At 40.2% G+C, this 11,067-nt stretch overlaps 1 protein-coding gene across 1 annotated transcript in view; it reads left to right on the top strand.

Annotated features, from left to right (window-relative positions):
- The window catches only part of LOC118413922 (E3 ubiquitin-protein ligase TRIM33-like), a 12,179-nt gene extending 1,399 nt beyond the window's left edge, over nt 1–10,780 (top strand). Inside the window, exons 2-6 of the mRNA XM_035817577.1 lie at nt 5,867–6,091; nt 6,559–6,744; nt 6,894–7,129; nt 7,249–7,760; nt 9,071–10,780. Of these exons, the coding sequence (XP_035673470.1) occupies nt 5,867–6,091; nt 6,559–6,744; nt 6,894–7,129; nt 7,249–7,760; nt 9,071–9,270 (1,359 nt within the window). The 3' untranslated portion in view covers nt 9,271–10,780. The remainder of the gene's footprint in view (nt 1–5,866; nt 6,092–6,558; nt 6,745–6,893; nt 7,130–7,248; nt 7,761–9,070) is intronic.
- Nucleotides 10,781–11,067: the final 287 nt, after the last annotated feature.

Raw genomic sequence — 11,067 nt, 5'->3', positions numbered from 1 at the left:
AACCTAATCCGGGCCCGAATAGCACCACCATTAGGACTGTTACCGAAATAGATACTTGGCAGAGCAATGGGCAGTTGACACGACAAAAACACAACAATCAAGCTGGTTCTGGCTCTAACCTCTAAAATGTCTTGCAAGTGATAACACAGTGTTTTTCAAACCTCGAACCTTGTTCCTCTGGAACAATTCTTGTCTTGTTAGCATCTGTTTATTGGCAGTACGCCAGCATAGGCGGTATTCAAATTGTAATCAACGAGCCGTTTTTCATGGTCCACAAAACTTGGATTGCCTGTGTGTTTACTCAAACACTGAACGAGCTCAGACGATGTTTGTGATAAAGTACCAAGCATACATGTACATGTGGATTTTATAAGCATGCGCCCATGTATTGCCCATCTTCCAAAGAGAATGACAAAGAAAAGCCATAGTATGTATATCACAAAGGAAGTGACTAGTCCACATATTCAATGCGTGTGTGTTGCGTGACAAATTTACTAGGAAGGCAGTATATGTTGACCCCCATGTCATATGACAACATGACATTGGTATCTTTGCCCTTGGGGTACTGGCAGTTATAGTTGTGTCCTTCTATATCCAGTCCTAGTAAATTGGCTCATACTAACATACTAAAACTACGAAACATACCAAAACTATCATACCTAAACATTGGAAATCATAATTCCTTCAACATTTTTTTAAAACTAACCAGTATGATCATGATGATAGATGGTTGTCTCCTCTTCAATGTGCAGCTGTTCGAAAATAGACAAAACAGACCTATTGTTGGACGTGAGACGTGAACAGGTCATGTCCAAAGCCTCTCGAAGTCCCCGAATACATGCCTTTTGGATATCATGTTAATGCACGTAGTCTTCTTCTTTAATTTACGTGACAGAAGCAACAGAAAAACCTCAGAATTGTATATATAGGGACTACCAGTTGACGGGAAGATGCTAGCAACTGAGGTTTTCGCTTCCTCCTATCTTAAATGTCCCTTTCCTTATATAGAGATGGATTCCAGACAGATTATATCCATAAAATATAATCTGTTAGCTTATGAAGATTTATTATTGGACGGAAAACTTTGCTATACTCTGTGTTTAGTTCTGTATTAGAGTTCAAGTGCACGAAGCAACAAATCATATACGTATATACGTATACGGGTTTGCACATTGTCACGGCGAGACAAAGGATTATTCCCGTCCTTTGTGTAGAGAGGTGGGTGAGAAAGCACGTTGAGACGGTTACTGCCAGGTGTCGTTATCACTATTGTTAGCCGTCTCATGAACACCACTGAAGACGCAAGCACCACAGACAGTGACCAATAGATAACGTCTTATACTAGTTAATGATCATTTATGTTTTTGTTCCTTCCAAAGCGAAAACTCGCTGTATAACATATTTTAGTTAGTGACTTTGACGATGAAAAAGTGGTTGATGAACACCACATCAGGGAAGCATATGAGTAATTATCGTTTTCCACGTTTCTCATTTTCTAAGAAGCCTTGAGGTCATGTAGCTTTGTTCAAAACATGAAAGAAACTATGAATACAGCGTATATGGATAAGAGAAACGATTCCACAAGACACCACTATCTATTCGTTCAAATGTGACGTTGTACTCACAAGACAACGGATGTTTGGTGGTGATAACAATGGATCTAAGTACAAATTGGGACATTTAAGTACATAAGGCGTAGGGCTGAAATGTGTGTCACTTCTAGAGAGCTCCAATCCCCGTATCAATGTTAAATATGTCTCAATGACAATGGAGACCTTGCTTTAATAGTATACCAGAAGCAAACGACATGTTAGTAATTGATGCACCTGATAGCCCTTATTGTTCCATTGGCCACAAAGATCCAGTAGATATGCTACATTTAGGCTTAAGGTGAAACTTGAAACGTAGTTTGATTCGTGGAGTCATATTCTAGGAGTGACGTGTGATGACAAGGTGCTACATCACACAGTGTCGTGACAGGAACGGAAAAGCCATTTTACAAAGCAAAATAAACGATAGCACGTGTTTGACTTTCTAATGTTTTGATAGAATACGCATAGATTTGTATCAATACATCTAGTACGTGATTCGATGCGGATTTGTACTTCTCCACTACTCTCCATCGCTGTTTCCCTATTGCGTGACAGGTCTATAACTAGCAAAACTTCACAAACCTGAACCTGTCTACAGTGGGAGGGGATCAATGGTACTATTGTATGACGTCTTATCCAAAGGCCTGTGTGTGAATGGTTTGAATTCCATAAATATCACTTCGATATAGGCCAGATAACAACTTGGGCAGGCGTCAGACAAAGTAGTGTGGCTTCCTTTGTGTCAAATGACGCTTCGAAAACTCACCGAGACGGCTATTGTCTGGTAGCTATTGTATGCATTGACAAGGTCAAGACAAGATCATCTTGACAAAATCCCTCCTGAAGTCCAGATTATCAGATTTTGGGTTCCTGGCTTATCCCCCATCACAACTATGGTGAATGGGATAAGCCATAGTGGATCAGAACCGAAGACGAATACCCAAAATCTACTTAACATTTATATATTCTAAGATAATATCACACTGCGTCATGCTTTATTTCGACTATGATCGGTTAACACATTTTAGTGATCACAATGGCTGTAAGTTGTAACACACGACGTCTATCATCAATGACTCAAAGTTGTTTGTGTGTAACGTTATGTGTATTGTTAGTCTTTAGAAAATTAGAAATGGAGTGACTACGAGGACTAACGTATCGGAAAATCTAACATTAATAACCATTCGTATTCAAGCCTGGACGTGTCGTATGGGAGGGGGTTCCCTAAGGCAAAACTGCGGCATCCATGTCAATACAATCGTTACTTTCAAACACACTGGCCTTTTATTAACAGTCAGATGGATACATTCAGCCATGGTCATTACTTCTGCTATTTATTGTTTGTCATCCGTAATTACGGTAACTGCTTTTGAGTCACCCCTTCTGTACAGGTGCAAGTAGAGACTTTTAAATTATAAAAAATGCTCGTCAACACTTCTGACTGCTGAACACAATGAACGGTGTGATAAAGCCGACAATGACTAATGATTATGCCTATCTGGCTAGTTTGAAGTATAGTTTTAACATCTGGTTTGAAAGAAAGAGTTCAGAATAGGCGTTCACTGTTGTCGTGTTGTGAAAGCACTCTAGTAGTTATAAATAATAAAAAAAAGGTTGATGTCATATCTAGGACACTGCGTTTGTCCCCAAGCTAATGTGCATTGTGTACAGATCAATTTACTTTCACTCTCTTTGTTCCTTTTAAGACTATAACACACTGAATCGTTTCCTTTTGAGTTGTCTGCATCCATACCAAATCATGCCATCCGACCGGTAGCTGGCTTTCTACATATGCACACGGATCAAATGCATAGCTCGGAACCAATGTCCGGAAAATCTGATGTTGTTTTGGCAACCACATTGGGATGATTGACAGCTCCTGGTGATCAGAAGATTCAGGCGATAACACATATTAGACACAAAGCTTGCTGATACCATGACAGACGAAAGATACTTATCTGATAAAACAGTCGTACGGACTGCCAGTTACTTTACAGTCTTTACATCATTTTTTAAATCTCATCATCACATATTTCAATTATACGGAGCTAACAACTTTTTAAACTACCAACACAGAAGACAAGTCACGACTTCAGATATTTTGATTTCTTTAAAAACCGAAGACCCAACTTGTAGAATCAGACACAGAGGAATAGCTGCAGATAACGTTACGTATAACATCACAGGGAGAAAGAGATGTTTTGAGCCTAGTTTACACATGTCAAAACTCTATTTCCAATATGTGATATACTGTTAATCCATGAGCAGTGGGTTTTAAGCATTGTAATGACCTTCATCACACCAAGGACGTACATAATGTCCTTGATCGCAACCAAGTTCATCTACTATAGATTGAGCCAGTGAACATGCTAGGTAATATAAGCAACAAACAGACATCTTTAGGTGTACTGGAAGAAGTGAAAACAGATGATATCTGTATTTATGGCCATTAACACAAGCCTAGTCATGTTTATCTGTATATATAAAGGACGAAGGGTCAATGAACCTAGCTACAACACAACTATTTTTGCCCTACAGGGTTGGCTAAGTTAACTGGAGTGACATGGTATCAACCTGGCGACTATTTAGGCACACGGTTGACTGAACACAGGTCACACAGGACAAGGGTCTGTAAATTAGGCGATAGGGCATCGCTGGAGAGGACAAATATGTGGCGTACAAAGTTTCCCGTAAATAGGGCTTCCATTTCTTACATTGATTCTAAAACCAGCCACTCGAGTAGAAGTCATAACTGTTCATCTAGTTTTATGTTATATTAATATTTGGAGCTATTTTCTGACCATGAAAGGAAAATAAAAACAATGGTAATAAAGCAAATGACGCTAAACTGAGGATTGCTTAACTTCTTTATTGCATACCCCCGTTGCATGGGAGCTTTAATGTTTATTTTCACAAATATATTTCATACCCAGACTTCCTCGCGCTGTCACACGGCATTAGGTGGTCCCATAGCGTGTTTCAGTGTAGTTTGTATCCAATATATCGACATATAAATATCTTCTTTCAATTATATACTCGTGAAATGACAACTAAGAAATCGCCTTGCGTGAGACACGTACTCAAAGATTGATGGTCTACACATTGTTTTGTATCGATTTTATAGATTGTCCCCAACAACAAAATATTCAGCCTTGACAGAATTAGTAGCATGCTTTGTGCGGTGAAGCTTTAAATCTTCAAAAGGGTGGACATACCTCCGCACAGGGTGAACAATGCGCATGCCTCTTACAGGTCATAAGGTCAGGAATGTTGATTGAAGAGTGCGGCATGAGGGTGGAACATGTCGTGCAGTATGAATATTATCATTTCATCCACAAAATATCGAATTGTTTTGATACATTTATATGCAGTCTGACAAAACACACTCAAGTGTTGTTACTCATATGAATGGCAAAACGTCAGCTGCTCTCCGAGCATGCATAGAAGCCAAATGTGCGTAAATTATTAACTTTCGAACAATTACACACTTAAGAAGTGGGTAGGGTTGACAACAGACGAGGTGAAGTGAGAAGTAATTTGACAGGTAACAAGTGACGTGGAAGTCATTAACATGGACATGCCTCCAGCGTGCTGGTGAGTCACGCATGTCTAGGTCACTGGTGACGACATCTGGCCACGGGATCCACGCGCATGGGTCCATCAATTCACTCACAGCATGTTAAATGTCAAATGATAGTTAAGTTGACATTATTTTCCAAGGCAATTATTTCATTATACCTCTTGTCGCGTAATTTAATACATAAGCAGTCCCTAGATAGAAATGGTTTGAAAGGATTGTGCATTTCAGCCGAGAGGCTGCGAAAGTTTTTTATTTAGTACAATAAACCATTCATACATTCATTGATTCATCCTTGACACCTATGACCGATCTACATGACCAGTACAACTGCATGGCTCATGGATAGAAGCTTCCCTGTTTATTTGCCCTAGTTGATTTCAAGAACACTATAGTTAACCTGACGTCTAGTGCACTCGAAAAGTAACCAACTTGATCATCTAACCAGTGATCGCCATCTATCTTGTCTGCAAAGTTAAACACATGTGTTTCAATTTAATTTTTGTATCCTTCTGTGATGAGCGAATTCATGCTGTAGTATAACTGTTGTTTTCTTTACAATCCAATCCGATAAATCATCCAGGAGTATTGGAACCCACAGAACATATATTAATATCTGCCTGCAACAGTCAGCCAGTGTCCTCACAGTTAAAAGTGCTCTAACCAACTTGATACATTTCCGTGCTATGTCCGCCAGGTAAAAACCCTGGAAGAGTTGAAGGGCGGGAAAACCCATGACGTGAAGACGCACACCACCGCCCCCTGCCGGATCCACAAGTACGAGCCGCTGAAGTTCTACTGCCAGTCCTGCCGCACCCTCATCTGTAGGGACTGCTCAGCGTTCGACCATCGAGATCATCAGTATGACTACCTGACGGACATGGTGGATAGAATCAAGGACTGCTTCAAGGATCTCATTCAGGTGTGGTTTCTCATCGAACTGAGTCAAGACTGCAGAAACATGTTCACACACCGTGTGATTTGGGGGATAATGTTATGTCTTTGCACATAAACCTGCACTGTTAAACATGTCCATTAAATGTCCATAAAAGACTGGCCTTGGGGGTCAACTATGAACAATGCTCATTGTTTGGCCATAAACTAGATTTTATGTTGGATAACTCAAACAGTAGCATTTATCATTGTATTCCTTTTGATGCTACAATGTATCCGTAGAGTAAAGATTCGAGTATCTATCGGTACCCGACTTACTAGCCATGACAGCTCCACTTATGAAAATTTTCATACAACTGAATGCATTTTGTTAGTTCTACAGTAAGGTCCTCAGTTTACTTAGCTTGGCGTACATGCGCACTATATTTTCTTCCTTGTAGGTCTTCAGTTTGTTGTTGATATAAATTGCAAGTAACCATTTGTACATTTTTACAGAGGAGCGAGGAGAAGCTGAACAACTTCCAGGAGTCCAGCAAGAACCTGGACGATACCGAGCTGGAGGTGAGTAAGAAGGCGTCCACAGCTGATGAGGAAATCGATGCAGCAACAGACAAACTCAAGAAGGAGCTGTGTGATTACCTGGACGAGAAGGGACTCAAACTGAAACAGAAAGTTCGTGAGGTAAGATTCCGTACAATTTAACAACGTCTTACTTTCTCATGACGCCTTTTGTAGCTTTTGTATGATTGGTAATACATCTGCACAAACGTGGATCAGATATAAAAGAGAGGGGAAGAAAATTTTCTAATAGAATTCTCGATGGATTTCAGGTACACGACACCCGGCAAAGAAATCTGTCCGATCAGAAGGACTCCGTCAGACAGAGTATCGCAGACCTGAGCAGTGCGGCTGGGTACGCCCACAGGATACTCATGCTCGGCTCCAACTTTGAGCTCATGGACATCAGCAAGGAGGTCATTGACCGGCTGCAGTCTCTCCTGGTGAAGTCCCTGCCCAAGATTGCAGACGACATTTCCAAATTTGATTTCACAGCGTCGGATCCAAGGTAAGAGAATGTGAAATTTGTTTTAGAGCATGTTTTTGATTATAATTTGTACACGATGTAAATTCAATGTTGTTTAACTTTATGGTAATTGAAGAGGCACACTTTCTACCTTCCTTCAGGTTCTATGGTCTTGACATCGGGCGAGTTGTCACGGACACACCCAAGAAACGCCTGAGCAGAGGGGAGTCGCTAGACTCTGGGGTTGGGAACGACAGCATCTTCAGTTCCACTCCTCCAATCCCCGAAGTCGACGAGAATCCGCCAGTTCCCAACGGCCCCGTGCTGACCAACGGGCCGGCTAGCCCAGACACCACCGGGAGGAGAACGAGCTCTACCGGCTCCGTGTTTCACACCACAACCACAGGGGAGGAGAAGAGTTCCGCCACTACCAACGGGACAGCGACTCCTCCAGGTCAAGGCCAGACCAAGACATCGCCAGAACCGACAAAACCGGCGGGGACAACCAAGCTAGGGGAAAGAAGGTCTTTTTCGACGAGTAACACCTCGGTTCCCCCCATGGGGTATGGTTTCAAGTCTACTCCCATCAACAGGAGTAAATCCTCAAGCTCCATGGAAACAGGAACGACAAGGAAAAGTTTCATGAATGGAATGGGGGCTCCGGGAAAGAAAGGTCAGTATCTCAACTTATGTGCTCTATAACCACTTAGAGTACAATATAGAATATAGAAATATGTGGTATTCTGAGTTCCAACACAGTCAAAGCCAGCAGAATGAAACAGGGAAGCTTTGCGGATGTGAAGAAATTTGTTGATCAGTTGGACCATTTATTGCGGGCCTGGGTATTTCTACCTTCCAAGAAGTTGCTATTTGCAGTCAGCAACTTTTTTCAAGGCTAGCATAAGTATACAAAATGCTGGTATACTCATACAAAATCTACCTAGTTTGAGTTTAATGTCAGTTGCAAGTAACTAGATTGAAAACGTTTGAAAATGATTTTCAAGCGAACAAAACTTTTTTTACAATATATCTATAAAGTGAATCGCTGCACTGCTTCGTGAAGATCTTAAGAGTGAAACGGCCTTAGGCGACATGACGTGTACAAAGACACGGGTCATTGGGTGTCAATCATGACTAATATGCTTTGCAGCTGATGCAATTCGCATGTGAGCTTGATTGTTGCAGTCATTATATACATGTACGCCATGAAATCTTTCTAGTACGGAAAGTGACAGCATATCACACATATTGCATGACTAGTAAATAACTAACTCATCGAGACTTCTGCCTATTTGTCCAGCAATCATACCATGAAGGGTGGGCTAGTCAATACTGTAGACGTAATTAGTGGCTGGCGAAGATAATCCGCCTTAACTGAGACATGCAATTAGAACATACCTTTCCTTTTCATGCAACTACTTGGGACAATGTGACACAAATCCATTTTCACCTATTCACAGCATTTACATAATACACAACAAATAGCCAATGGAAACAATCCTTAAGTATGATTTGAACAGGATTCCCTATTCGAATGTATTGGTAGCTCTTGTAAAGAAAGACAGAACTGACATTGTTATCTCACATAAAGAGTATTTTCTAAAAGATTCTGCAGCTCTGATATTCCTTACTCGGTTGGATGTTGTACAGTACCGCTGTCAGTGCAGTAACAAATACCGTCAAACATGTTTAGCCAATTCGATTGAAAAATCATATCAAAGCTTATGCTAGCCTTTATTGTTACAGTAATTAGGATGTTAAGTTTTACTCCATACCTCTACTTCGTACTTTGTGTAATAGTTGTTGCCATACATTGTACCGTGTACAATTGTCGTACAACGAAGTTCATTCATCTGAGCTGTCTCTTATTACAATATTATCTGTCAGTATCCATGTTCCCTATGTTTCGACCATGTGCTTGCAATAAGCCCCCGGGCATGTACTTGCAAATAAACTTTCATTTCTATCTCCGTCCTCCCCCAGCCCCAGCGTGTGTGAAGATGATGCCGTGTGGCCACCTGTGTGGAGGGGACCACGAGCCTGGTGAGGATGACTGCTCCTGCAGCCAGCTGGCCGCCTACCGCCTGAAGTGTGGCCACGTCGAGCGGACCTACTGCGACGCCGAGACCGCCTTCTGCCGAAAATGCGCCGACTTCGTCAAGAAAGTTGGAAAAGCTGGCTGATTGAGACTATTTAGAATGTTACATGTTTCGGAGTAAAGTTCAGTTAACTCTTCCACATTTGTTTATAGTAACCAGAGTTGGACAAGTCCACTAGCCCTATTGTCCAGGACAAGTGAAAATGATCGGGCAAGTAAGATTTTTCCATTGAGTGAGATTTTGACATAATTGTTACTGTTTACAGTTATGACATTAAGCAATGTTCCAACATAGAAAAATATAGTCAATGATAAGAATTCCGTTGCTAGAAGTGAAAATGCATATAAAAATGGCATTTGAATTTGGGGCAAGTGAAAAATTGGTTCGGGCAAGTAAATTTGTATATGCTTGCCCGAAAGGACAAATGAATTTTAGATAACTTGTTCAACCCTAGGAACAACATGGTCTCCTTTTACCTAGACCTCTATCTTCCGTCATCAATTCTTTGAAATATTATGTGCAAGCGTCATCAGTTCTTTCTTGGTTTTGTTGTCAATACCTTACATGTATTATGTATTTTACAATTGCGGTATATTCTGTACGTGTATGGTTCCTTACTCGCTTTTGTGGCCACAAACATTTATTCCAGTATTACTGAAAAAAAAAACTTCTTGAAATGGTATCCGGTATACTGATTATATCTACATGTAAGATCGTCTTCAACGCTTCAACATTAAGCAATTGGAAACGCATTGTTTCCGTTGCTTTGCTCTATATTCGCACTTGTTGTTTGTGTCATAAGCTATTGGATGCCACTAATAATATAACCTACACACTGCAATCTTATGCCAGAATCTTAGCGTATATTACCACTGTGATCGTAATGTATTACCATAGAAAGAATCCAGGATGGAAAATTGAATCATCGCTGCTTTTAGGATTTAAATAAAAATGATTAAGTAATGTAATCTAAAATACTGCGTAGAGTGATATAAGATTTAAGAAATGCTGCTTTTAATGCAAGGAAACGATGAAACATCGTAGACAAAGAATTTCATTTTCAAGAATGGGTCTTTATTCCAACTGACAGTTTGTTCACGTTCCTGTTCCTGAGTACATACAAGTCAATATTTGATAAGGGCTGCAATAGAGGTACCAGTAAGTATATGTAAAATGGTTTCAAAGCGATTTTTTTAAATTCATAAATTCATTTCCATTAGAACTATATTTGCTGTTGCCTTGTATCTACTGTATTATTGTAGTAACTACACGTATATGAGGTACAACCATATTTGGTGTAAGTAATTTTTATAGTAGCAGTTACACGTCATATAGAATGTCGTACTAATCGCTTTCAGACATCACCTAATAAGATAGATACCATGCTGCTGCTAGTGTTATCTCTTGTCAAACTTGTTTTGAGTAATGCGTTAGACGCTTACGAGGTGTGTGCAATCAAACTTACCCTGTGCTTTGTATTGGGGATAAAGAAAATGGCTATTTGACTGGAATATCATATGATTGTAAAGTTCCCTGCTATTGCTATATGAAATGTTCATGAATGTCGATTACATCAAGAAATTTCTTCCAGTTGTGCTGCTGTCTTTCTTGATTATAGTATATTTTCGCCAAGTAGATTAAACTTCTCCCTCCAACAGGCCACATGGCAGTTGAAATATTTATATTCTCGCGTTTTACAAACAAATGTCGTTATTACCTATAGGAAGAAAATGTTATAGGGGCTTATTGTTTCACAATACTCGTGCATATACGCTCAAAAAGGACTTGCGTATTAAAGCTCCGAAACACCGTATATGACCATAAGAAGTTGTGCCGGCCTGCATGAACGACGAATATCAACTAAATGCACACCCATTGACT

The sequence above is a fragment of the Branchiostoma floridae genome, chromosome 4, assembly GCF_000003815.2.
Source record: "Branchiostoma floridae strain S238N-H82 chromosome 4, Bfl_VNyyK, whole genome shotgun sequence".
Classification (NCBI taxonomy): Eukaryota; Metazoa; Chordata; class Leptocardii; order Amphioxiformes; family Branchiostomatidae; genus Branchiostoma; species Branchiostoma floridae.
Note: the sequence above shows the minus strand (reverse complement) of the source record. Positions and strands in the feature narration are given on the sequence as shown.